The sequence below is a fragment of the Hyperolius riggenbachi genome, chromosome 1, assembly GCF_040937935.1.
Source record: "Hyperolius riggenbachi isolate aHypRig1 chromosome 1, aHypRig1.pri, whole genome shotgun sequence".
Classification (NCBI taxonomy): Eukaryota; Metazoa; Chordata; class Amphibia; order Anura; family Hyperoliidae; genus Hyperolius; species Hyperolius riggenbachi.
The window spans coordinates 417316071-417343872 of NC_090646.1; the positions used below are offsets into that span (position 1 = coordinate 417316071).

Genomic DNA, 27802 nt, shown 5'->3' on the forward strand with positions numbered 1-27802 from the left:
AATCACAGGTCATTTTGAGGCATTTGTTTTCTAGACTACTCCTCACGGTTTAGGGCCCCTAAAATGCCAGGGCAGTATAGGAACCCCACAAGTGACCCCATTTTAGAAAGAAGACACCCCAAGGTATTCCGTTAGGTGTATGGCGAGTTCATAGAAGATTTTATTTTTTGTCACAAGTTAGTGAAAAATGACACTTTGTAAAAAAAAAAAAACAAATATCAATTTCCGCTAACTTTTGACAAAAAATAAAATCTTCTATGAACTCGTCATACACCTAACAGAATACATTGGGGTGTCTTTTTTCTAAAATGGGGTCAGTTTGTGGGGTTCCTATACCGCCCTGGCATTTTACGGGCCCAAAACCGTGAGTAGTCTGGAAACCAAATGTCTCAAAATGACTGTTCAGGGGTATAAGCATCTGAAAATTTTGATGACAGGTGGTCTATGAGGGTTTGGCCGAGTGATCAGGAGCCCACACGGGGCAAATTAGGGCCTGATCTGATGGGTAGGTGTGCTAGGGGGTGACAGGAGGTGATTGATGGGTGTCTCAAGGTGTGATTAGAGGGGGGAATAGATGCAAGCAATGCACTGGCGAGGTGATCAGGGCTGGGGCCTGAGGGCATTCTGAGGGTGTGGGTGGGTGATTGAGTGCCCTAGGGGCAGATAGGGGTCTAATCTGATAGGTAGCAGTGACAGGGGGTGATTGATGGGTAATTAGTGGGTGTTTAGGGTAGAGAACAGATATAAACACTGCACTTGGGAGGTGATCGGACGTCGGATCTGCGGGCGAACTATTGGTGTGGGTGGGTGATCAGATTGCCCGCAAGGGGCAGGTTAGGGGCTGATTGATGAGTGGCAGTGACAGGGGGTGATTGATGGGTGATTGACAGGTGATTGACAGGTGATCAGTGGGTTATTACAGGGAAGCACAGATGTAAATATTGCACTGGCGAATTGATAGGGGGGTCTGAGGGCAATCTGAGCGTGTAGGCGGGTGATTGGGTGTCCGCAAGGGGCAGATTAGGGTCTGATCTGATGGGTAACAGTGACAGGTGGTGATAGGGGGTGATTGATGGGTAATTGATGGGTAATTAGTGGGTGTTTAGAGGAGAGAATAGATGTAAACACTGTGCTTGGGTGGTGATCTGATGTCGGATCTGCGGGCGATCTATTGGTGTGGGTGGGTGATCAGATTGCCCGCAAGGGGCAGGTTAGAGGCTGATTGATGGGTGGCAGTGACAGGGGGTGATTGATGGGTGGCAGTGACAGGGGGTGATTGATGGGTGATTGACAGGTGATTGACAGGTGATCAGTGGGTTATTACAGGGAAGGACAGATGTAAATAATGCCCTGGCGAATTGATAAGGGGGGGGGGTCTGAGGGCAATCTGAGCGTGTAGGCGGGTGATTGGGTGCCCGCAAGGGGCAGATTAGGGTCTGATCTGATGGGTAACAGTGACAGGTGGTGATAGGGGGTGATTGATGGGTGATTGATGGGTAATTAGTGGGTGTTTAGAGGAGAGAATAGATGTAAGCACTGCGCTTGGGTGGTGATCTGATGTCGGATCTGCGGGCGATCTATTGGTGTGGGTGGGTGATCAGATTGCCCGCAAGGGGCAGGTTAGGGGCTGATTGATGGGTGGCAGTGACAGGGGGTGATTGATGGGTGGCAGTGACAGGGGGTGATTGATGGGTGATTGACAGGTGATTGACAGGTGATCAGTGGGTTATTACAGGGAAGGACAGATGTAAATAATGCCCTGGCGAATTGATAAGGGGGGGGGGGTCTGAGGGCAATCTGAGCGTGTAGGCGGGTGATTGGGTGCCCGCAAGGGGCAGATTAGGGTCTGATCTGATGGGTAACAGTGACAGGTGGTGATAGGGGGTGATTGATGGGTGATTGATGGGTAATTAGTGGGTGTTTAGAGGAGAGAATAGATGTAAGCACTGCGCTTGGGTGGTGATCTGATGTCGGATCTGCGGGCGATCTATTGGTGTGGGTGGGTGATCAGATTGCCCGCAAGGGGCAGGTTAGGGGCTGATTGATGGGTGGCAGTGACAGGGGGTGATTGATGGGTGGCAGTGACAGGGGGTGATTGATGGGTGATTGACAGGTGATCAGGGGGGATAGATGCATACAGTACACAGGGGGGGGGGGGGGTCTGGGGGGGGGGTCTGGGGAGAATCTGAGGGGTGGGGGGTGATCAGGAGGGGGCAGGGGGGGGGGTAAAAAAAAATAGCGTTGACAGATAGTGACAGGGAGTGATTGATGGGTGATTAGGGGGGTGATTGGGTGCAAACAGGGGTCTGGGGGGTGGGCAGGGGGGGTCTGAGGGGTGCTGGGGGCGATCTGGGGCAGGGGGGGGAGAAATCAGTGTGCTTGGGTGCGACATAGGGTGGCTGCAGCCTGCCCTGGTGGTCCCTCGGACACTGGGACCACCAGGGCAGGAGGCAGCCTGTATAATACACTTTGTAAACATTACAAAGTGTATTATACACTTTGTATGCGGCGATCGTCAGGTTAACATCCCGCCGACGTTTCCGTATGGCCGGCGGGATGTTGCGGCGGGTATGCGGAGACAGGCGCCGGCGGAGGATCGCGTCACGGATGACGCGATCGCTCCGCCCATGCCCCTACTAGGACCGCCGCCATTTGTCTATACGGTGGTCCTTGCGGGGTCCACTTCCCGGCCGCCAATTGTCAATATGGCGGTCAGGAAGTGGTTAAAGTCTATAATGTGACAGCGCTCCTCTTCTCATAAGCTAGCACCTGTAAAATCAAAGAGACCTAAACATAGTGCATTACTGCTATATTTGCAAGATTTGCATTCACAATCACCCAGGTGCAAAATCAGTGCTCCACTCGTGTGTTCACTCCTGGTGCTAATCCACTCGCTCCCCTTAAGAAATAAAGGCTCACCAGATGTACTCCACCTGACAGGTGGGTCTATCGCATAAATCACACAGCCAGCGTCTGTAGTAGTAAACTTTCATCGGCTTTAATCCAAGTAACACTTCTCCAAGTAGACACACAACGACTGTAGTAAAGACCGTCAATATATTTTATTTATGAACTCCAAATATGCAACACGTTTCACAGGTTTGATCCCGCTTCATCAGGCAATAACCAAGGAGCAATAGCATATGTGGTCAGTAGAAGAGCCAGGCCGGGCTAGTAAAAAAGGGCGCACAGGGATAGTGGACAAAAAGGGCGCCGCCATAGACTGCAATGCAAAATATCGGCTATTCGGCGCCCGGCAGGAAAAAAAGGCGCCCGAGAAATAGCGGTTACAGGGATCGTGTTAACAAAAATTTTTGTTTACAAAATAAGGTTTATAACAAATATCGTTTACAAGTTCGTTTTGAGTTTGTCTTATACTTATTTTTTCGTTTTTAAATTTCGCTTATATCAGTTTTAACTTATTTTTTAGTTTTAAAATTTCGCTTACAAAAGTATAACAACTACATTTTCGTTTACACTTCTTTGATCATTTAAAAATTTGTTTCATATGTATAATGCTTAAATACCGTTTTCAACCTTATTGTATTAGAAATATATCACTTTTGGTATAAACTTTGTTTTTACTCTTATAATGCGTTGATTATAGTTACTAAAATATCGCTTTTAATATTACTTTTATTTTAAGTTTTCTAATGCGTACATGATTGTAAGGCTATCTATTGTATTGTATATATTTATATATACTTTTCTCTATTTATAATATTAATGTATACGTGATTTTAAGGCTATTTTAAGGCTATTTATTCTATTACAAATATATAAATAATTTTATTCAAGTTATTTGTAGAGAAGATAAATTATTTTATTCATGTTATTTGTAGAGAAGTATTTTAAGGATTATATATATTATTGTTTATATGTGTTTAGAGTGTTTGTGCGGTGGGGATGGTTAGGTTTAGGCATTACCAGGGGGGTCTAGGGGTTAGGGATAGGTACAGGGAGGGTTAGGCATAGGTTCAGTATAATATACGCAACCAGGGGGTGGTTAGGGTTAGGCACCACTAGGGGGGTCTTAGGGTTAGGCACCACCAGTGGGGGGTCTTAGGGTTAGGCACCACCAGGGGGGTCTTAGGGTTAGGCACCACCAGTGGGGTCTTAGGGTTAGGCACCACCAGGGGGGTCTTAGGGTTAGGCACCACCAGGGTGGTCTTAGGGTTAGGCACCACCAGGGGGGGTCTTAGGGTTAGGCACCACCAGGGGGGGTCTTAGGGTTAGGCACCACCAGGGGAGTCTAGGGGTTAGGGATAGGTACAGGGAGGGCTCTGTGTGAGAGTAAGGTTAAGTATAGTTACAGCATAATATATGTAATATATACAATTTATTAAATTATGTATATTTAAACAAAGAGGGGGTCTAGGGGTTAGGGATAGGGATAGGGAGAGATCTGTGTGAGCCTACAGTTAGGTATAATTACAGTAAAATATCTGTAAAACCTACCATTGCATTGCTATGCTTAATACAAGTGTAAATATCGTTTTTGTTATAGACGCAATTTGATGTTTTTTTCAGAATTTGTTTGTTGTTATAGACGGTATATTGCCAATTCAATTCCGTTTATTTAACCTATTTAGCACAAAATTTTCGTTTACAACCTCTTAAACGAAAAATATGGTTTTGCATTAAAACTTACAACTTCGGCTATACACCGTGCCCTTTTTTCCAGGCGCCCTTTTTTGATACACGCGAGCCAGGCACCTCTGGTTCTATTGAGATCGCCAGGGCGGCTGCGGGAGGGTTTTTTTTTAATTAAAAAAAAACTATTTCATGCAGCCAACTGAAAGTTGGCTGCATGAAAGCCCACTAGAGGGCGCACCGGAGGCGTTCTTCTGATCGCCTCCGGCAAGCAGAAGTAACAAGGAAGGCTGCAATGAGCAGCCTTCCTTGTTTGGCTTTCCTCATCGCCATGGCGACGAGCGGAGTGACGTCATGGACGTCAGCCGATGTCCTGACGTCAGCCGCCTCCGATCCAGCCCTTAGCGCTGGCCGGAACTATTTGTTCCGGCTGCGCAAGGCTTGGGCGGCTGGGGGGGCCCTCTTTCGCCGCTGCTTGCGGCGGATCGCCGCAGAGCGGCGGCGATCAGGCAGCACACGCGGCTGGCAAAGTGCCAGCTGCGTGTGCTGCTTTTTATTTTATCAAAATCGGCCCAGCAGGGCCTGAGCGGCACCCTCTGGCGGTAATGGACAAGCTGAGCTCGTCCATACCGCTAAGGTGGTTAATACTGAGGGTACCTCTAGCTACCTAATACTTGGAGACACCTCTAGCTACCTAATATTGAGGGTACGTCTGACTGCCTAATACTAAGTAGCACCTGTAGCTACCTATGATGAGCATGGGAAATAAGGGAGAAATAACAGTTAGGCCAGCCAGCACACTTGCAGTGCGTTCGGCGGGGGTTTGTAGGTTCATGGAGGGCGAGGTCTAAGATGCCAGGACATCTGTGCCTATATGCTCCTGTGAGGTAAATCTGGGCCTGTTTGGCATATACCCTTACCACCTGCTTCTATTTAAGATCTCTGCAGGGATGAGCATTTCTCTGTTTGTATCTGTCCCAGCTCTTTACTAGCTACATCTTGGTTTGGCCTGGGACATGGTCTCTGGGGGTATGCCAGGATGCCTTTGAGCTCTTTTGGGTAGCAACCTCCGCTCAGCAGATTCTGCGTCTCTGATGAGCAAGGTAAGGAGAGCTTTCGGAAGGCTTCAAGAGTGCTTGATTTGTGTCCCCCACTACTCCTGAAGATGGGTGGCTCTGTACTGCACATATGTAGTCCCGTATTCGCAGTAAGGAGGTAGCCCCATTTCTAGGGGAGGATGAGGTGGGTGTCTGCCCAGGGAGTAGTGAAGGAGAGGGGGCGCAGTGATGAAGGGTGGAGCCGTGGGGCACACTGGAACTTAACTTACTCTCACTACTTCCTGTTTAGTGGAAGTAGTGAGACTAAGCTAAGTTGCAGAGAGAGGAGCCCAGCAGCAAATGATTGTCACATGGAGACCGGAAAAACGAGAGTTATTTCAGGTTTCCCAGCGGCGTGATAAGTCTTCAATGGAGGGGGTCCTAGTGTGCCCTTGGCTCCCCCCTCCATCACCTATACTGAGGGCACTTATACCTTGTTAACCTATACTGGGGGCACCTATGCCTAGCTAACCTATACTGGGAGCACTTATACCTTGCTAACCTATACTGGGGACACCCATGCCTAGCTAACCTATACTGGGGGCACTTATACCTTGCTAACCTATACTGGGGACACCTATACCTAGCTAAAATAGTGTTCCTTATAAAATGTATTCTATTTTTATTTCTTAAAACAGATTTTAATGGGAAAACCGTATGGAAGTATTCCAAGAAAGACCATACCAAGAGACGAACAGGCTACATCAATGAACTATGGTGTGCTCAGTGAGTTTGGGGTAAAACTGAATAACTTTCTTCCAAATAAGCTTGAAACTGGATAATCACTGTTAAGTACTGTACATTACAAGTACCTATAAATAAAAGTTACCATTTACTAAATCATGTTATTGCAGAACCAATGTTTATAAATAGAGGTGACCAGCATACAATGAAATCATAGGTTGTCTGTTTAAGGTGAAATGGGGCCTTAGGGAAGTGGTGGGCATCAGGGCAGGTGGTAGTACTGTATATGCCTGCTCCCCCCGTTTCTCCAAACATTTTCAGCTCTGGTATCCTTTAGGCTGCTTTCACAGTAAGACGTTACAGGCGCACGTTAGTGCAGCCTGTAACGCAGCCCCACCACACAGTAATGAAAAATCAATGGGCTGTTCACAGTGCCCACGTTGCATTACATTGTAACGCAGCACACCCGTTGAGAGTGCTGCATGCTGTGCGTTATGCGCGGCTAAGCCGCGTTAGACTGTGCGCACATGCTCAGTAGTATTGGGGAGGAGTGGAGAGCGACCAGGCACATGGCTAATTAATATTCACTGCACGGTGTGACGTGCAGTGTTTACTTCCTGGAGCGGCTGCTCTGTGCGGCGATTGTCTGGGCGGGACCACGTGATGCCGCATGCGTCCAAGAGTACGCATCCCGGCATCACGGACGCCAGAGTGAGCTGCACAACACGGCTCACTCTGACGTCCACATCAGAGAGCACCAGGCGTTGCGTTAGGGGCACGTTATGTGCCCTATAACGTCCCCTAAATGCTACATCCTGGTGTGTAAGTAGCCTCAATCTTAAAAACCTACTGCATGGAATATTTACCCTACTATATAAATTTTGCAAGCTCGTGGCTTTGACATCTGCATAATCACTGCTACACCCATGTCCCCACTGCCTACACTTAGGCCTGGTAATTGGTCACATTGACAGCGCGTGTCACTTCACAAGGGAGAGGTTCTCTGCATACATAAAATTTAACACAAAAATGTGGGGGTCTTTGATGCATGAGACAGACATGTGGCAGTCTGGCAGATGAGTTGGTTGCGCTGGTTGTGTATTGAGAGGTTAAAGACCCACTCCAGGTGAGAAACTATTTCATAGACCTATGTAGGCACTCTGTTGCAAAACATTTTGCCCGTGTAGAAGATTCTTGATTAGTTGACATCACATATATAACTTTTATGCTGGCCATACACTGGCCCGATTTGCCGCCGTTTCGACAGCAGATTCGATCACTGGGATCGAATCTGCTGCCAATCGTTCGCGCTACACGCCGAATTTCGATCCATTTCGTCCGATTCCTCGATGGCTCCGTGTGTAAAATTACCGTCGATCGCCCACGGGTAGGGAGCGCGTCGCTACACTAGTGGCGTTCGAGTGCCCGACGACCGACGCAATAGAGAGGCAATACATTACCTGCTCCGCCGGCGCGACTGCCCCCGCTGTCACCGCTGCTTCTTCTCCGCTCTGGTCTCCGGCATGCTTCAGTTCCTCCTGCCCGGCAGGAAGTTTAAACAGTAGAGGGCGCTCTACTGTTTAAACTTCCTGCCGGGCAGGAAGAAGTAAAGCATGCCGGACCTGGAGACCAGAGCGGAGAAGACAGCGGAGACCTGGGGACTGGAGTTGCGCCGGCGGAGCAGGTAATGTATGCGTGTATGCGGGCGGGGGAGCGGCGGCAGCACCACCACCACAACAGATTGTGAACGGTTTCAGGCTGAAATCGGTTCACAATCTGTTTGCAGTAAAGGTAGCCATACGATCCCTCTCTGATCAGATTCGATCAGAGAGGGATCTATCTGTTGGTCGAATCTGATGGCAAATCGACCCATGTATGGCTACCTTTAAGGTTCCTTGTCAGGAACCCAGATACCAATCACTTCTTGTTCCACAGTTCAGTTTGTATTGTTCTTTTCAGAAGCTTCAGTCTGTTCTTGCCATACAAACAGAATAGTAGTGTCATCCAATCTAATAAACAGCTCCACCCACAAAACTCACTTTCTCAGTACAGCTGTTTCTTGTCATGTGATCTAAATTTTAAGGCACAGTTTTCAGCACAAACATCTAATTTCAGACAATAAAGGGCAATTTGAGCACATTTTAGTTTACAAAAAACTGCTATTGTGTTCTACCCATCTAGTTTAGCCAATCATGTGCCATCATTGTTTTGGACTTATCAATTTGCCCCTGTCATGGTTGCATCATTGTTTTCTACTCATATAGTTTATATAGTCGTCATAGTGATTTCCACAAGAGCTGCGGCGGTAGGGAGGAAAGAAGAGGATCCACTCACCTTCCTGCCATTCCCCCGGGGATCGGCGCTCCCCTCCACTCTGGACGGCATCCCCGCTCGCTGTGACACAAGTCCCGGGTCACGACTTGATGATGTCGTCAAGCCGCGACCCTCCGGCTGCCTGACCCCCCAAAGCGTGCCCCCCATGCAAAAACGCCTGGTCCTTAACGGGGGTTAGGCGGCCATTCCCGAAAGGGTTAAGTACAATTACAGTAAGTACAATCCTGCAGCGCCAAAGGGAGAAGAACTATTGGCTCAGTTGTGATGACAATGAGGCATGCATTCTTTCTTTTGCTTGTATTTCAAGACGTTGCTTGTATAGCAAGTCAAAATTTCACTACATTTTTTGCTTGTATTGCAAAATGCTCTTAAACCAAGTTATTCTCAATCCAAGGTTTTACTGTACTTGTTATTGGTTGAAAACCATTTTGAAACAGAAATACCAAGGTCAAAACAAACTGATGAGATAAACAATTGTATCTACTCTTCTTCCCCTAAAAATTACTATTTTAGATATCTCAAAGTTTTATTTTTTATATAAATTTACTTTTAAAGTTTTTACTGTTTCATTGTCTCTGCTCAATGACACATTAACTGAAGTATACCAGAGGTAAAATCTATGAACCATTGACCCTTTTTATCTCTTTCCTGCTCTGCCCATTTTCTAAGAACTATGTCCCAACAGGGAACTTGACCTATATGTACAAAGATAGGGACCCAGGACATATTAGCTGTTATAGGTCGGTCTCACCTTCGTCATTAAATATATATATATACACATCTAAAAAGCACACCGCTAGTGTAATGAGAGGTCTTTGCTGATCCCCCCCCAGGCGGCTAAAAATCAGTCAACAAATACTGGGGTGTAGCTATTCACATCACAGCAGGGTATTAATACAAATGCAAGTGCAGGCATCTGGCATTTAAGAGTATGGTTAGTGTATCTGCAGTGAATGATTAATACAAGATTCCCATCACTCACAATCAACCAAGATACTCCTACATCGTAGCAATTGGCCATAAAATGCCTTCACAGAAGGTATAGAGCTGAGGTAGCAATAGGGTGAAATATATACAATAATTACAGTGCAGGTGTCATTCAACTAGGACTAGTTTCACTCTATAAAAAGAGCTTCGTCAAGAAATAGAACACACAGTGTACAAATCATAAAAAGTAATCCCCCCACCCAAAAATCCCCCAGCAATATAGCCCAAAGACAGAGCTGTGTGTTCTATTTCTTGACGAAGCTGACCGACCCAGCTGACTGACAAAGTGACCTCCCTACGTCACTATCTTTGTACATATAGGTCAGGTCCCCTGTTGGGACATAGTTCTTAGTTTGTTATTACCTGTACTCCTATTCGGATTGTTTGTGCTAGTCTGCCCATTTTTATTAGGTAATTCCTTATCAGTTAGGGTTACACTGTAGTCTGATTGGGTCCCGACTGTACAGAAACTGTCACTTGCATTCTTGATGTTTAGCTTTTTTAGACACAGAAAGAAATAAAAAGAACACATCATAGTTATTTGTGTGCTTGGCACTGTACATACAAGTCTGTCTCATCATGTCACTCTATGTTCTTGTTTTTCAGGGCTTTCTAAGGTACTCTCCTCTTTTCTATGGGTATTATAACAACGAAAGAACTGTGGGACCTCTACAGTACAGACTTCCACTTTCATATTTTTTATGTGGTGTGGGTGTGTTTGGATACAGCTTAATCTCTGTGATAAGAACGTAAGTACATGTGCGTTTTTTATACCAATCTCTTATATGTTTGAAAATCCAGTCACACTCGGCTTTTTCTGCACATTCTTATGGCTGAGCAATGGTTTACGTAATAGAGAATGTGTAAATGTTAAGATCGATAAGTGTTGTCCATCAGATTTCAGTTTAATTGAGTAGTGTACAGACATGGTCCATTGCTACAGCTAAGGGACATGTCTGTTTCTATGGAGAAGGGATGAGGGACAATGGCACTGCAGATGATCAAGGGTCTTTCAGTGCATGGGTGGAGTAGGCGAACAATGTCGTCGGGCGCAGTTCGGCATCACTGTGGCTAAAGATCCAACGTGCCAGTTCTTTATGCGATGATGGAGACACCTGTGCACACGCCTGATTCTTGGCCAAGATGGGCCTGAATGGCTGCCTTAGCCAAGTGCTGTATAGCATGTATACCCAGCTTTAGTTAGTCACAGCACTCTTGGTGGAGGAGCGTGGGGTAGTAAGGGAAAAGTATGGGAGTATATGGTATATGCAAGGATGCTTCTATATAAAATGGCGCCCAAATGACCACCCTGGCACTGCCATAGCTGCAATTTCTACAGAGATCTATGATCCTTGCCCAAGTTCACTGATTTGACAAAGCTCAACACCACCTGTTAAACCTGAATGTTTGAATTGATCCATTCAGTTTAGTTAATTCTATAGCACGCTTAAAGTATTCTCACTCTATTCATATATACTGGCCTTTACAGAAACCTCATCATAAATGTGTACAGCCCTGGAAAATCATTTCATTTGATTAATCAATTGTTTTCTTATTTGCGTGCAGAATGGCAAAAAATATAAATGAAACCACATCTGATGGAGATGATGACAATTTTATCTTCAGTTGGAAGATGTTTACTACTTGGGATTATCTTATTGGTAACCCAGAAACTGCGGACAACAAATATGCTTCAATAACAACTATCTTCAAGGTAGTTCAAATGTAAAAATGATAACTGTGTGCATGTGCCAAAGGTAGAAAGGCTGGAGGAAGGTATCTTCTTACTGCTACCTACTTTCTGCATATGTTGAAATTGTTAGAAACTGATTAAAATGTGCTTTGCTTATATTCTAGGCATCCTTCTTAAAGGACAGGTGTGAGCTGAAAAAAAACCCCCAGATCTACTTACCTGGGGCTTCTTCCAGCCCCTGGCAGCTTATCTGTCTCTAGGGATCCCCTCTGTTGCAGATGCCAACCTCATCAGGTTGGCATCTTTTGCACCTGTGCGAGCGCGCGGCCACTGAACGCTCAAGGCCACGTGAGCATGATCGTGAGCGGCACGGCCAACCGCTCGCACAGGTGCAGGAGATGCCAGCCTGGCGAGGTTGGCATCTGCAACGGAGGGCATCCTGGGAGACCGGAGCTAACTGACTAACTAAAGCCGGGACACTGGAGCTGCAGTGAAGGACAGATAGGCTAGGCTACCAGGGCTGGAGGAAGCCCCAGGTAAGTAGTTCTTGGGTTTTTTTTTCAGCTTGTACCTGTCCTTTAACCACCTTGGTGGTAATGACGAGCTCAGCTCGTGCCAGGGGACTTGGGGGGGAAAGTGTAGCTAGCCTAGTGTTAATTGCACCTGGGCCTTTGCCTTAGTACCTAAATTTAAAATTATAGTTTGCTTTAAACCTAATAAGATGCCAAGATATATAAACTCACACATAATAAAGTGTTATTTTCTCACACCCAGGGTCCGTATTCCATGTATGGTTTTGAACTCCCCACCCCCAGTGTGAAATTGGGCCCGGGGCATTTTTTTTCTTTTCAAACCATAGGTGCAAAGGATGCTGGGGAATTAATGTCATATCTCCACCCCTCATGTCCATGTGATCTAATCTAGGCAGACAGACATCTGAAATAAGAATTATAGCAGACAGACATGATAATACTGGCTGCGGCAGTTTTCCTGTCTTTTCTCTGTACTACAGTTTGTGAAAAGAGAAGTAATTTGATCCAGGCAGGCAGAGAACAGGGGAGGGAGGGGCAGGGGAGGGAACCAGGCTGGGCACATTGCTTTCAGATTCAGGAGGAATAAGGAAGTGCTCCTTACAGATATAAATGTGAGTCTGTTCTATCCAACATGTTGTACCAGATGTAAACTTTATATGTTTAGCTAACTGTACACAGTGCCTAGACTACATATATGTATTACCATTCAGACCTTTAAGCTGTAAAACATGCAGAACTCATGACCTTTTGAACTTTCCTGCAGTAAATCCTTAATGACCATGTGTTGCATTTTTTTCAGAACAAGGCTTTTGCTGCTAAAAAGCCTGCTTTAAAAATACAGGTGGTCACAGTATCTGAACTTCCCAGCTGATGGAATAAACATCAGGCTTTGTAGAGCTGCTGGTGTTGCATGCTAAGGTGGAAGGCCCAGACCGCTCTCTACGTATCTTCCCTGTAGGAAGTGGCTGGTGAAAGGGGAGGAGGAGGGGGGGGGGGGGCATCCTGAACCAATATTTAAAATCACTAGCAGTTGATTTACTTTCTTAACAGGAATCTATTGTGGACGAGCAAGAGAACACAAAAGAAGAGAATATTCACCTACGACGGTTCCTCATTGTATTAGCAAATGTTATGATTGTTGCTTGCCTTGGAGGAAGTGGCTACCTCATTTACTTTGTTGTGCAGAGATCACAAGAATTCAAAAAGCTGGATAATCCAAGCTGGTATCAGAATAACGAGGTAGGCAGGAGAAAGGAAAATTAGATCTTGGACCAATGCAACTAAGCAAGGATGCACAGCAATAAAACAACATTTTTCTCTGTGCAAAATAAACTGCACCAATTAAACCAGCAGATGGAGCTCTAAGTCCTTGTGCTTGTGTGGAAATTTAGGTTGGGCAGGTTTTATGGACAGATTTGTAGGACAGACACAGTATGTTGAATATGGTTCTGTACTAGATAGGAAGCCAGTGGAGGGATTCACAGAGTGGAGCCGCCGTGGTGGAAGGATGGGAGGAGTGGATAATTCTGGCTGCCACATTCATGACGGACTGCAGCAGGGCAATTCGGGTCATAGGGAGACCAGACAGAAGGGCATTTCAGGAGTCAAGGCAGGGCATGGATGAGGAGTTTGGTGGTGACAGAGGTCAGAAAAGGGCAGATCTTGCAGCTGTTGCAGAGGTGGAAGTTGCAGGACTTTTTGAGGTTTTGAATGTGGGGGGTTAAGGAGAGTGCGGAGTCTAGGGTGACACCCAGACAATGGGCTTGAGAGGTATGGGGAATGGTAGTGTGGTTAACAGTGACGTGCACCTCTGGGAGGGTCAGAGATGGCCGGGATGGAAAGATCATATATTCCGTTTTGTCCAGGTTTAGTTTCAGGAACCTAGTGGACATCCTGGAGGAGATAACTGATAGGCAGTAGGAGACCTTGTCCATGGTAGAGGTGGATAGATCAGGGGTGTGGACGTAGATCTAGGTGTCACCTGCATACAGAACCCATGGAGGAGATAACCTTGCCAATGGAGGATGTGTATAGGGAGAACAGCAGGGTGCCAATGACTGAGCCTTCAGGGATTCCCACCGAGAGGTGGTTGGGGTGGATGAGGACTCATTGAAGGAGGTCGTGAAGGAATGGTAGGATGAGAGCCAGGCCAGGGCAAGGTCATGAATGCCCATGGGCTGGAGGGACTGGAGGAGTAGGGGATGGTCCACTGTACCAAAAGCTGCTGAAAGGTCAAGGAAGAGGAGAATGGAGTATTTGCCTTCAGCTTTAGCTAAGGTGAGGTCATTGACCACTTTGGTGAGAGCTGTTTCGGTGGGCAGGCCAAAACCCAGATTACAGTGAGTCTATTAGGGAGTTGACATTGAGGTACTAAGTCAGGTGTTTGTGAACCAGATGCTCAAGGAGTTTTGAGGCAAAGGGGAGGAGGTAGATAGGGCGGTAGTTGGAGGGTAGTGAGGGGTCAAGGGAGGGCTTCTTAAACAGGGGTAGTACAGTAGCCTACTGGAAGTCTGAGGGGAAGGTGCCTGTGGATAGGGAGAGGTTAAACAGAGCAGTGAGGACTGGGGCCAAAGCCTGGAAGTGAGTATGGAGTAAGTCAGAAAGGACTGGGTCAAGGGGGGAGGTAGTGGTATGGGAAGTCTGCAGTAGGTGGTTGACTTCCTCAATGGTAGCAGAAGTGAAGGATGTGAGGGGAGGATAGGGTGGAGGAGAAGCTGGATGGAAGGGGGAGGGAGGTGAGGATTGAAGGCTGGATATTTCCTGACGGATGGAGACAATTTTGTTGGTGTGTTGCTGAAAATGCAACCAGCAATGCACAAATGGGGGAGGGGCCTAAGAGTGTATTTGACCAATAGCTTTACTCCTTTTTCTTTCCACTAATTTTCTTATTCCATTGGTCAGTTTTATTGCACAGAAAAATAAAAAACTGTACTTCTGCCAGAGTTTACATACATCCTTTGATGTTGCTGTCTATTCCATACTATTTTGCATTTATAAGTATACACATGTGAATTTTCTTTTTGCAGATAGAGATTGTTATGAACTTATTATCAATGTTTTGTCCTCCGCTGTTTGAAACAATTGCTGCTATGGAGAATTATCATCCCAGGTTGGCTTTGAAGTGGCAACTTGGACGGATATTTGCACTGTTCCTCGGAAATCTGTACACATTTCTACTGGCTCTGATTGATGATGTGAATGGGAAAGTAAGACACATTTTTGTATATGAATAATGGTGCAGAAATATAAATGAACATCATAATATTATATTAAATATGAGAAAATTACATAACCACACTGTAACTTTTGGAAAAGCTGTTTTGTGACACAAAGTTTATTTCATAGAGTATTAGTTCCGTAAGAGTATTACATGCATATCTACAATGAATGAATCTACCAACGCACTATATATACAAAAGGACTTACGACGTTGAATGTGTAAAAAAGTTAAGTACCTGTGTTTATTCTGTATCCAAGGAGGACGCCATCTGCGCCCTCCGTTTACTTCCGCCGGGTCCCCCGCTCTGCTCCAGACTCCCGGTCGTCTCCCAACCCCGCCGACCGGGCTCTCATTCCACATGTAAAATGGCTGCCAGAGCTTGCCGCGGCTGCGCAGTCCACATAGATGTGAGTGCGGCTGCGAAGCTCTAGGGCCTCTCTTCCGATCCTTGCACAGGAGACAGCCTGTAGCGAGGACGCGGCGGGAGGAGCCCTAGAGCTGCGCAGCCGCACTTTTCTCAGGCCGTGATTATACTGCATCTGGTGCAGTAAGTAGTTAAATGACAAATGTATAAATGGCCTGTTATAATCAAACTCATATAAACATTTAAGCAAATTTCCCTAAACATTCGCCAATGTTATTCTAAGTAGTAGGCCAGCAGTTGGAGCTCATATATAAAACAGTATTTGTAATCCACAAGGAGCTTCACTCAGGAGAGCAGCAGCAGGAAGATGACACAAGCTGGATTATTAGATATATATGAATGATCCTCTTCTGATAGGCCTAGACACTCCAGAGCAGATTGTTAGGCCAATACAACAGTTTTTGTCTCTAGTCCCAACTAGAAACTGTGTTGCATAAGTCCCTGGGAGACCTGACAATGTGAAAGTCACAATCCAACAGGAATTACTCACTGCCAGTGAGTCACTGGCTCAGCTGGCTCTGTGAATCTGCAGGGCTGCAATGCAGGCAGTTGATCAGACATACCAATAAGCTGGATTCACTATCAGCCGGTCAGTAGCTTGCTTACAGATGAGGCAAACTGAAGCAGCCACGCGAAGTAATCTGTCACAGTCTGAATGTACTCCTCACAGACAGCTCAGTTCTGTGTGTGGAACACTGTGTAATCCCTCAGATCTCTCTCCAGTCTCTGCTCCCAGCTCACTGCAGTTTTTCTAGCAAATTCCTTGTTCTCTGAGCTAAGACTTTCTCTCATTGGCTACAAAATCTTTACAGTATACAAGTTGCTCTCCTATTGGTGAGAGGGATTTTCCACCTAGATGTAGGAGGGAGAATTGCAAACACAGCAAACTATCAACTGTTTCAGAGCTGAATTTCATAAAACTACAAATCCAAGCAATATTAGTATTACACAGAGAATACACTTTGCACAGGTACTGAATAGCCATGCTGGCAGGATGGCTACATCTAGTTTATCTCAATGGATGTATGTCTTTTTTTCAACTCAATTAACTATGCAACTGTAACTCAGGCTCCAAGAACTAGATAGTAGAAATTAAAATATTGATATTTCCACCAGGCAATAATACAGTCTGTAACCTGAAAATGAGGTAGCATAGTAGAAAGCACTGTACATTTGACTGTGTTATTTTCTAATGACTGTCCTGCTTTTAGCTAGCAGAGGAAATACACATAAGGAACCAAACCCTTATGTTAAACTATAACGCAACAAGTAATGGAAGCACTGCAATCCCTTTTATCGATCCAGCTGATGTGCCTAGAGGTCCGTGCTGGGAGACTGGTGTGGGAATCGTAAGTTATTTGTTCTTTTCTATTAACAAATCATATGTTGTTTGTTTCTATCTTTAACACATATGCTTTAGTTGTGTATACTCTGTAGGTAGCCTGTATGAATGAGCAATTATCTAACTGTGTTCATACATGCACTGCCAGGTAATTAATTAGCAATGAGGTTGTGTGTGGAGATTTGCATATTAGGAGAATTTTCTGCTCATGCCCAGTCAGGATTAGCTTGTTAAAATCAGTTGACTGTAATGGTTAGAGCTTAAGTTCAAAATAATTAAAGTGTACTCCAAATTACAAATACAAGGATAACTGTAACACTCTTACCTGTTGACAGTTCCAGTGGCGGAGCAAGCAGTGTCAGCCGCACAGTACAGCGGCAAAATTACGCTTCTGCCTCCTGCAGAGGCATCTTTGCAATTGTGTCCGATCATGCGCGTCCGTCCTGTGCTCTTAGGCGGATGCACGCGGCTCAGGGCCACTCTTATGCACTCCGGCGGCGATATTGATTGCTCAGCTGAGTAATCAATTAAAGTAATAGTTCATCATTACTCTGACTTGGCTGCAAGGGTTGTTGGGAGTTGCAGTTCATGTGTGTGGCTAATTAGGTTGAGTTTTGTATATAAGCACTTCATGGTCTTGAGTTCCCCGTCCGTTATAGCATTACCTGTCTTGGAAGGTGCTGGGTGCTGTCTTATCTTGTGGATACCGGTTGTGACCTTTGCTTGTACCTGGAATACGAATTTGGATTTCTGCCTGGACTGACTCGGAAACTGCCTTGACCCTGCCTTGCCTTATCCCCTTGTACCTTGCTTCTGTGATCTCTGTGTATGGCCTTTGGACTGTTTATTGGATATTCTATTGCCTGCTGATTCTATACTTCATCTTATCTGATCTGCTGTGTATGACCCTGGATTGTATTTGACGTTGCTTATCTTCCTGCTGCTATACTAAGAACTATCTTGAACTCTTACAGATTTGGTGGTTGTGCAGTTCTGGTGGTATCATTGCCCTCTTCCCCTCAGCTCCTATACTTTGCACACACAAGGCCTCAGTGTAACCAAAGTCAGGAAGATGCTACTCGGTCACCTCCTGTTCAAGTGGGGATGCGCCACATAGGGTGAAGAGTGCGGCGGAGATTGGAGCATAGGAGCTGATTGAGGGTGAGAATACTACCAGTACTCACATGGCCACCAGATCCTGACAATAACTAACTCAATAACTTAGAGTAATTTCCACAGGAGGCTTGCCTAATGCAATTTAATGCCCAAATAATCTCAAAATGTTTTAGGCAGTTTTAGAAATGGGTCACCACCACCATTGTCAGAGTGTCACTACCATTTGTGACCGAAGGCAGTAGTAAAGTGCAACTTTTTTCCCAACAAAAGCTGTACTGAATTACTGAATACAGTAAAAAACTAACTATCACGTTTGGTATAAGATGTATGCACAGAGGATCAGATTAGTCGTAGTCAAAACGTAAGCTAGGATCATACACGAGATATCAGATAGCTGCGGTACAATGGGCTGAGACAAAGGCTAGGTCATTTAACAGGCTAAGGCCATACATGGGTGGTCAGATGGCTGAGGTACAATAGGCTAAGACAAAAGCTAGGTCATTAAACAGACTAGGATCATACAGGGGTGGTCAGATGGCTGAGGTGCAATAGGCTGAGACAGAGTCGAGGTAAAGGAGTAGCAAAAGTCATACACAGTAAATCAGGAAAATAACAAACACTAGTCTAAAGGATAGATATATATCGCAAACACTTCATATATACAGTGGCTTGCAAAAGTATTCAGCCCCCTTGAAGTTTTCCACATTTAGTTACATTACTGCCACAAACATGAATCAATTTTATTGGAATTCCACGTGAAAGACCAATACAAAGTGGTGTACACGTGAGAAGTGGAACGAAAATCAAACATTCTTTTTTACAAATAAATAACTGCAAAGTGGGGTGTGCGTAATTATTCAGCCCCCTGAGTCAATACTTTGTAGAACCACCTTTTGCTGCAATTACTGCTGCCAGTCTTTTAGGGTATGTCTCTACCAGCTTTGCACATCTAGAGACTGAAATCCTTGCCCATTCTTCTTTGCAAAACAGCTCCAGCTCAGTCAGATTAGATGGACAGCGTTTGTGAACAGCAGTTTTCAGTTCTTGCCACAGATTCTCGATTGGATTTAGATCTGGACTTTGACTGTGCCATTCTAACACATGGATATGTGTTGTTTTAAACCATTCCATTGTTGCCCTGGCTTTAGGTTTAACGTTGTTGTCCTGCTGGAAGGTGAACCTCCATCCCAGTCTCAAGTTTTTTGCAAACTCCAAGGGTTTTTCTTCCAAGATTGCCCTGTATTTGGCTCCATCCATCTTCCCATCAATTCTGAACAGCTTCCCTGTCCCTGCTGAAGAGAAGCACCCCCAGAGCATGATGCTGCCACCACCATATTTGACAGTGGGGATGGTGTGTTCAGAGTGATGTGCAGTGTTAGTTTTCCGCCACAAATAGCGTTTTACATTTTGGCCAGAAAGTTCCATTATGGTCTCATCTGACCAGAGCATCTTCTTCCACATGTTTGCTGTGTCCCCCACCTGCCTTGTGGCAAACTGCAAACGGGACTTCTTATGCTTTTCTGTTAATAATGGCTTTCTTCTTGCCACTCTTCCATAAAGGCCAACTTTGTGCAGTGCACAACTAATAGTTGTCCTATGGACAGATTCCCCCACCTGAGCTGTAGATCTCTGCAGCTTGTCCAGAGTCACCATGGGCCTCTTGACTGCATTTCTGATCAGCGCTCTCCTTTTTCGGCCTGTGAGTTTAGGTGGACGGCCTTGTCTTGGTAGGTTTACAGTTGTGCCACACTCCTTCCATTTCTGAATGATCGCTTGAACAGTGCTCTGTGAGATGTTCAAGGCTTTGGCAATCTATTTGTAGCCTAAGCCTGCTTTAAATTTCTCAACAACTTTATCCCTGACCTGTCTGGTGTGTTCTTTGGACTTCATGGTGTTGTTGCTCCCAATATTCTCTTAGAAAACCTCTGAGGCTGTCACAGAGCAGCTGTATTTGTACTGACATTAGATTACACACAGGTGCACTCTATTTAGTCATTAGCACTCATCAGGCAATGTCTATGGGCAACTGACTGCACTCAGACCAAAGGGGGCTGAATAATTACGCACACACCACTTTGCAGTTATTTGTAAAAAATGATTGGAATCATGTATGATTTTAGTTCCACTTCTCACGTGTACCCCACTTTGTATTGGTCTTTCACGTGGAATTCCAATAAAATTGATTTATGTTTGTGGCAGTAATATTATTATTATTATTATTATTATTTAGTATTTATATAGCGCCGACATATTACGCAGCGCTGTACAATGTATATATATATATATCTTGTCACTAACTGTCCCTCAAAGGAGCTCACAATCTAATCCCTACCATTGCCGTATATCTATATATTATGTAGTGTAAGTACTGTAGTCTAGGGCCAATTTTTTAGGGGGAGCCAATTAACTTATCCGTATGTTTATTTTTGGAATGTGGGAGGAACCCGGAGTGCCCGGAGGAAACCCACGCAGACACGGAGAGAACATACAAACTCTTTGCAGATAGTGCCCTGGCTGGGATTCAAACCGGGGACCCAGCGCTGCAAGGCGAGAGAGCTAACCACTACGCCACCGTGCTGCCAAAATGTGGAAAACTTCAAGAGCACCGAATACTTTTGCAAGCCACTGGTATCTATCAGAGCAACAAGACTAATAACATACAATAATATCACAGAGTGCCCAGCATCAGCGTACTGATTGCTATCATGGGCAATGACGGACTGCAGCCCAAGGGCTTAAATACAGGATCAAAGGCCTGCCCTCAGAAAAACCAGCCAATCACAACAGCTAATAGAGAGCAGCTGACCAATAAAATCTCATTAGCCAGAAAGTGACAGCTGACACTAATCTAGAGGCCGTCTCAGAGCACAAAAGCTTCGCACGCGTCCGGCTGAGGAGACTGGAGGAAAATGCAGGCTCAGCCACGACCTTAGGGGAGCCGGGGATGCCGCTGGAAGAAATGCTCTGCAAAGCTCTGTTTCTGGAGCTGCTGACAAGTAATAGTGTTACACTAACTGAGATAATCTCAGTAAGATTCAAATCCATCCTCACTCTAAAGAAGAAAGTGTTTAATTGTCATCCGTGGGCCTGTTAAATAGTTTTGTTTTTTTTAATCACTTATGCCTGGTACACACTATGCAATTTTCCCATCAGATGGATGGGAAATTTCTAGTCATTCAATAATTTCAATTAAAATTAATAAGCATGTCCAATCTGCTTCCAGTCAGGAAAGGGATCTATTCTGAGATCAGAACTTCACAAAAAGTGTACCAGGCATCGGTTTGACACTCAGGAAAACGAAACGCATGTAAACCTCCTCCAGTAATAATGATTTAAACTCCCCTACATTTTACACAGACTAACACATTTTGGGTGAGTTGTGTTTTTTTAATTATCATTTGGCATTTACATAGCACTGAGATCTTTCTCACCGACCACAGAGTTTATGTGATATGTATCAGAGCATTGGGTTTTCATTTTTTTTACAATACATTGACTGCTGGAATTTTTTGTATTTGATATGATTTGAATATTAGTTTAAGGATGCCTACATTGCTGGTCCCTGTAAGGTAGTATGGTTGATGTAAGGATAGAGGAAATGTTGAGAATCCTACCTAATAATAGACAAGTGTCTCTGCATCCCATGTCCCTGTGTCAGTGCTTTTTCCGTTATGGGCATGTACAGGGATGCAGAAACACTGCCGAGAGCTGGGGGATAATGACGTGGAGCAGAAGAGGACGCGTCCAGAAGGGGGGGCGGGCATGTGCGGCGCGCGCGGCTAATGAAAGGGAGAGAGCAGTGCGGGCAGGGGGTTGGTTGCGGCCACAGTCTAGCGCCTGTTTTTAAACTGGCCTTAGGCCTAGTAGTTAATATTAGGTTTTGTTAAGATGTCAGTGGTAAAATTACAGTAAGTATGAAAGTCATTGATAGGATTACATAAGTAGACCTAAAATCAATGGAAAGTTTTTGTTTAACTTATATGGACTATATAACGATTTGCAGTGCATTGCCAAACTGCATTGCACCCCGAAAAAACGTTTTTACAGTATTATTATTTTTTCATTTACATGGCCATGTTTGCTGTGGGGGATGAGGGAGGGGTACCATTCTAGGTAGCCTTGCTATTGGGGGTGGGGCAGGCCCAGATTTACCTCCTAGGAGCCTATAGGCACAGATGTTCTGGCACCCTAGACTTCACCAGTCTCCGACCCACAAACCTACCGCCGAACCGCACCACAAGTGTGCTGGCTGGCCCAGCTATCTGCTCTTTGCAACTTCCCCTGCAAAATGTAGTTATCCACAGCTGTCCCTTAGCATTAGGTAGCCAGAGTAATCCACCATTTATGCTCTGCTTGGGACTCTGCATAGGGAAGGAGGTAGAGAGGCACTCAGGTAAAGGAGTAAACCGCCTCTTCATCATCAGGCGCCTGTAGGCATGTGCCTTATGGAAAATCCAGCCCTGGGGTGGGGGTTGCATGGGACACCTTTGCTAAGGAGTGAATAGGGGGATGTTAAGGTAATCGCCATGTGGCCCTGATGGCCTCTGAACTCTTTTATCAGCTCAGCACCGAGCTCCCAGAAGGGAGAAGTACATCAGGCACTGACCAAGTCTATATCTACATAGCCTTACTCTGCTCTCACTTAGCCTGGAGCTTGGTGTCACTCCCTCTACTGGTGACGGAGCTGGGAAAAAAGGGCGCAGGCAGCTAGTGGACAAAAAGGGCGCCGCCATTCACTCCCATAATAAATAACGTTTAATGGGCGCCGAGCAGGAAAAAAGGGCGCCGGAGCTAAATAAAGTTTACAAACAGCGCCCGGAGCTAAATAAAGTTTACAAACGGCGCCCGGAGCTGTTTAATGATTTATAACTGAGCTTGTGGTGATTTACGTTTATAAAATGCACCCGTGCCGAATAACGTTTATAAAAATACTAAACATATTTATCTTATTTAAATAATTAAAACATTTTTATTTAAAGTTTTATCCCTTACTCTTTGTAAAACATTATTATTCACAAAATAAAGTGATCAGTACGTAACGTAAATTGCAAAATATTTTTTGCATCCACAATTAGTAAAACATTATTATCCACATAATAAAGAGGGGTCTTAGGTTTAGGCACCAACAGGGGGGTCTTAGGTTTAGGCACCAACAGGGGGGTCTTAGGTTTAGGCACCAACAGGGGGGTCTTAGGTTTAGGCACCAACAGGGGGGTCTTAGGTTTAGGCACCAACAGGGGGGTCTGGGGGTTAGGGGTAGGTACAGGGAGGTTTACTTAGGCACCAACAGGGGGGGTCTTAGGTTTAGGCACCAACAGGGGGGTCTTAGGTTTAGGCACCAACAGGGGGGTCTTAGGTTTAGGCACCAACAGGGGGGTCTTAGGTTTAGGCACCAACAGGGGGGTCTCGGGGTTAGGGATAGGTACAGGGAGGGTTCTGTGTAAGAGTAGGCTTAGGTATAGTTTTAGTAAAATTTTAGTAATAATTAGTAATGTTTTACAACACTTATTACGAACGTAGTTATATTTATATCATCGTTATAAAGAATATTTTCAGATTTTATTATAAGAACAAACCATAAATGAAGGTTATTCACAATAATTTACAATTATAACAATGAAACATATATTATTGTTTTTTTTAATAAACGTAATTATAAGTTTAACTTTTGAAACAGGGAAGATTAACATTCTTAATAAACATTATTTAATGATTTATAATTTTGTTAAACATTATTTGTAAACGAAATATAGCACACTATTTTTATAAACCCTATTAATGATTAATTATTATTTAGAGTTTACACCCCGCGCCCTTTTTGTCCGGGCGCCCTTTTTGTACGTACGCATTGGTGACACCTACCACCTACCGCACTCCCCTATTGACGCCACTGGGTTGAATTATAAATTACATTGGCATTTGTGTTTACAACATTTAATTATTTTTATCTTCAGCTGCTGCTATGAATAAAACAGATGCATAACTATTTTATACAGGAGTTTGTGAAGCTGACTGTCTCAGATGTACAAATGACGTACATCATGATTCTTGTGGGAGACTTTTTGAGAGCCGTCATAGTGAGATTTCTCAACAACTGCTGGTGCTGGGATCTGGAATCTGGATTTGTAAGTTCCTTTTTTGCTAGAGAAATAAATAGATGCACAGAACTGATCTTGTTGGTTCTGAAAATGTCTAACAATATTGTTTATTTTACCTTGCAACAATTATGCTGTAAAAGTATGATACAAGGAGGGAAAGTGTTAAATCCCCTGCTGATTTTGCTTGGTTGCTCTCTGACTAAGAAATGAGCAGTCTATCATTTTAATGGTAGGTCTATTGTAACTGTGGGAGACAGAATAACAACAAAGAAGCCTCAAAAACCCAATGCCCCAAAGTTAGAACTTGATGTGCAATGTAATGAGCAAAATAAATATTTGATCCCCTATCAAAAGACTTGGTGGCAAAACCCTTGTTAGTAGTCACAGAGTTCAGACATTTCTTGTAGCTAACAACCAAGTTTGCACACATCTCAGGAGGGATTTTGGGTATATGTATTGTATCAAATAAAGTACTATTCCCCATCCGAGATGGGAAGGGGGGGGGGGGGGAATTTGCATTAGCATTGCAGCTATAGGGACACCCATATCAGGTGCTATGCACCCGCATCTGTTCGTCGAGATGACCTGCTACGGGCATTTGTCTCACTCAGCTTTGCAGATCCTTTTCAAGTCAGTAAGGTTTTGAGGGTGATGAACTTGAACCTTCAGCTCCCTCCACAAATTTTCTAGTTCATTAAGGTCTGGAAACTGGCGAGACCACTCCAGGACCTTTATGTGCCTCTTCTTGACCCACTCTTTTGTTGCCTTGGCCATGTGTTTTTGGTCATTGTCACACTGGAAGACCCATCCACGACCCATGTTCAGTACTCTGCCTAAGGGAGGTCCTCATCCCAAGCCTTAAAGGGAACCAGAGACGAAGCATACCTAAAAAATGGAAAAAGATTTTATACATACCTGGGGCTTCCTCCAGCCCCATAAGCCTGGATCGCTCCCACGCCGCCATCCTCCGCTGCCTCTATTGCTGCTGCCGGTTCCCGTCACTTCCGCCAGACGCGACCAGCTGTACGCATGCGCAGGGGTTCCCTCCGGCTTTGTACGCATGCGCCTGCACAGTACGGAGGGAGCGCACTGCACTTGCTTCGACTGGCTCGGCTGACGGAAATTACGGGACCCGGTACCGGCGGACAGGGGCATCGGAGGACGGCGGCGTGGGAGCGATCCTGGCTTATGGAGCTGGAGGAAGCCCCTGGTATGTATAAGGTCCCTCAATAGCCAATCTCAGTCGGGTCCACTCTACTGCACAGGCGCTGTACATTATTAATCAGCATTATTCTGCACATTTACCTTATACATACACTTATCCTTCCTAATAATTGGTAAGTGTTCCCGCGTCCCATGTCCGTGTGTCAGTGCTTTTTGTCTCTGCGCATGTGCATGGAGGGACGCAGAGACACTGCCAAGAGCTGGGGGGAATGACGCGCGGCAGTGGAGGACCCGCCCCGAAGGGGGGCGGACGGATGTGCGCATGATGTGCGCGTGCATGAGCGGCGCGCGATGTTTGTATAAGAGAGTTACCAGTGCGGGGAGGGCACCGCCACAGCCTAGCGCCCACTTTTAATAAACTTCTACTTCCATAAGTGTTAAAAATGCAAGTTCACCCTCTGTAAAAGCTTAATATTAGCAATGTACTACTGGTCTTTACTGGTCTTTGAAGAGTAGCCCTGTGCTACATAGTATATGTACATAGTATATTGTAAAATACTAACATTGACTTTGTATTATTTTAAAGGACATCTGAAGCGAGAGATATATGGAGGCTGCCATATGTATTTCCAGTTTCCTGACAGTCTTCCTGATATTTCATGCATCACTAGAGTCTGAATCACATACCTGAAACAAGCATGAAGCAAATTCAGTCAGACTTCAGTCAGAGCACCTGGCCAAAGGTATAAGAGGCAGAATATCATCATGACAGCCAGGCAATATGTAATGTTAAAAGGAAATAAATATAGCAACCTTCATATCCCTCTCACTTTAGGTGTCCTTTAAAATCTCATTGGTCTTAAATGACGTATTGTCATCTTTACGTCTTCTTTCTTCTTTTACAGCCATCATATGCTGAATTTGCTATCAGTGACAATGTTCTTGGTCTAGTTTTCAATCAAGGCATGATATGGTAAGGTCTATTAGTTTGCATTCTGAGAAAAACCATGCAATAATGTTACCATAACAACCAACATCTGTTGGAGCAGACCAGAGTTTTGTGTGTATGTTCACTGTTCATTGAAATACAAGTTGCTGTAATACTGAAACATACATCTTATGCTAAGTATACACCATACAATTTTCTGATGTTCTTATCTTTTCTTATCGATTTCCATTCACTTCTATGAGAAATCAACCAGAAAAACAATTGAAAATGAGATCGAACATGATGGAAATTATCTATTGAACCATCTATCTAACAGAAAATTGTATTGTGTGTACCTAGCAGGTTCACATTGAATGGATTCACACCATGGATCGCGACATCGGATGCATGCTAAGCATCTACGCATGACCCCCTTGTTCACAGAATGTCTAGTGTGTCTCTGTTGCATCAGACATGTCTAAAATAGCATGCTTTCTATGACATGTCTGTGTCTGGAAAAAAAATGCAGGCCGGAAGTTTATGTCGATCATTGCAATGGACATCTGACAGAACAAACATGTTGAATAGATCCTATGTATTGTAATTCTGAAGCAATCTGAAAAAAAAAGTTAGATACCCTATAGAGAGGGACGACTCTAGATCCTATAGCAGGGGACCCCAACCTTTTCCGGCCCGGGGACCACTTTCTGCCCAAATTTTTCTCCGGGGACCGTGGGGGGGGGGGGGGGGGGTAGGGGTGTGTTGGGTTGGCTGGGTATTGCGTCCTAGTGGACAGTGTCATGCGCAGTGGGTTACAAGGGGGGGGGGGGTCTGGGGTGCGGCGGCATAGCTAGCATAGTTGCCCCAGTATAGGGAGTTTAGTTGCCCCAGTAGGCTAGTATAGTTACCCCAGTATAGCTAGTACTGTGCCCCAGTATAGCTAGTATAGTGTCCCAGTATTGCTAGTATAGTGGCCGGTATAGCTAGTATACTCCCAGTATGGGTAGGTAGTGCCCCAGTATAGCTACTATAGTGCCAGTATAGCTAATATAGTGCCCAGTATAGCTAAGATAGTGCCCAGTATAACTAGTATAGTGCCCAGTATAGGTAGGTAGCGCCCCAGTATAGCTAGTATAGTGACCCAGTATGGCTAGTATAGTGCCCAGTATAACTAGTATAGTGTCCCAGTATAGCTAGTATAGTGCCCAGTATGGCTAGTATAGTGCCCAGCATAGGTAGGTAGTGCCCCAGTATAGCTAGTATAGGGCCCCAGTATGGCTAGTATAGTGCCCAGTATGGCTAGTATAGTGCCCAGTATAGCTAGTATAGTGCCCAGTATAGGTAGGTAGTGCTCCAGTATAGCTAGTATAGTGCCCAATATGGCTAGTATAGTGCCCAGTATAGCTAGTATAGCGCCCAGTATGGCTAGTATAGTGCCAAGTATGGCTAGTATAGTGACCAGAATAGCTAGTATTGCACCCTAGTATGGGTAGGCAGTGACCCCCCCCCCCCCCCCCCCGCCGTCCCCTCCCCACGGCCGCCGCTGCTGTTACTTGAGCGCAGCGGGCGCTTCCTCTATATTCCCTTCT

At 45.0% G+C, this 27802-nt stretch overlaps 1 protein-coding gene across 2 annotated transcripts in view; it reads left to right on the forward strand.

Annotated features, from left to right (window-relative positions):
- The window catches only part of LOC137518499 (transmembrane channel-like protein 2-A), a 127990-nt gene that overhangs the window by 64782 nt on the left and 35406 nt on the right, over positions 1-27802 (forward strand). For both annotated transcript variants that reach the window (XM_068236435.1, XM_068236443.1), the window contains exons 8-15: positions 6329-6427; positions 10302-10444; positions 11262-11409; positions 12972-13160; positions 14948-15127; positions 16777-16914; positions 24020-24148; positions 26191-26258. In XM_068236435.1, coding sequence (XP_068092536.1) covers positions 6329-6427; positions 10302-10444; positions 11262-11409; positions 12972-13160; positions 14948-15127; positions 16777-16914; positions 24020-24148; positions 26191-26258 — 1094 coding nt within the window. The remainder of the gene's footprint in view (positions 1-6328; positions 6428-10301; positions 10445-11261; positions 11410-12971; positions 13161-14947; positions 15128-16776; positions 16915-24019; positions 24149-26190; positions 26259-27802) is intronic.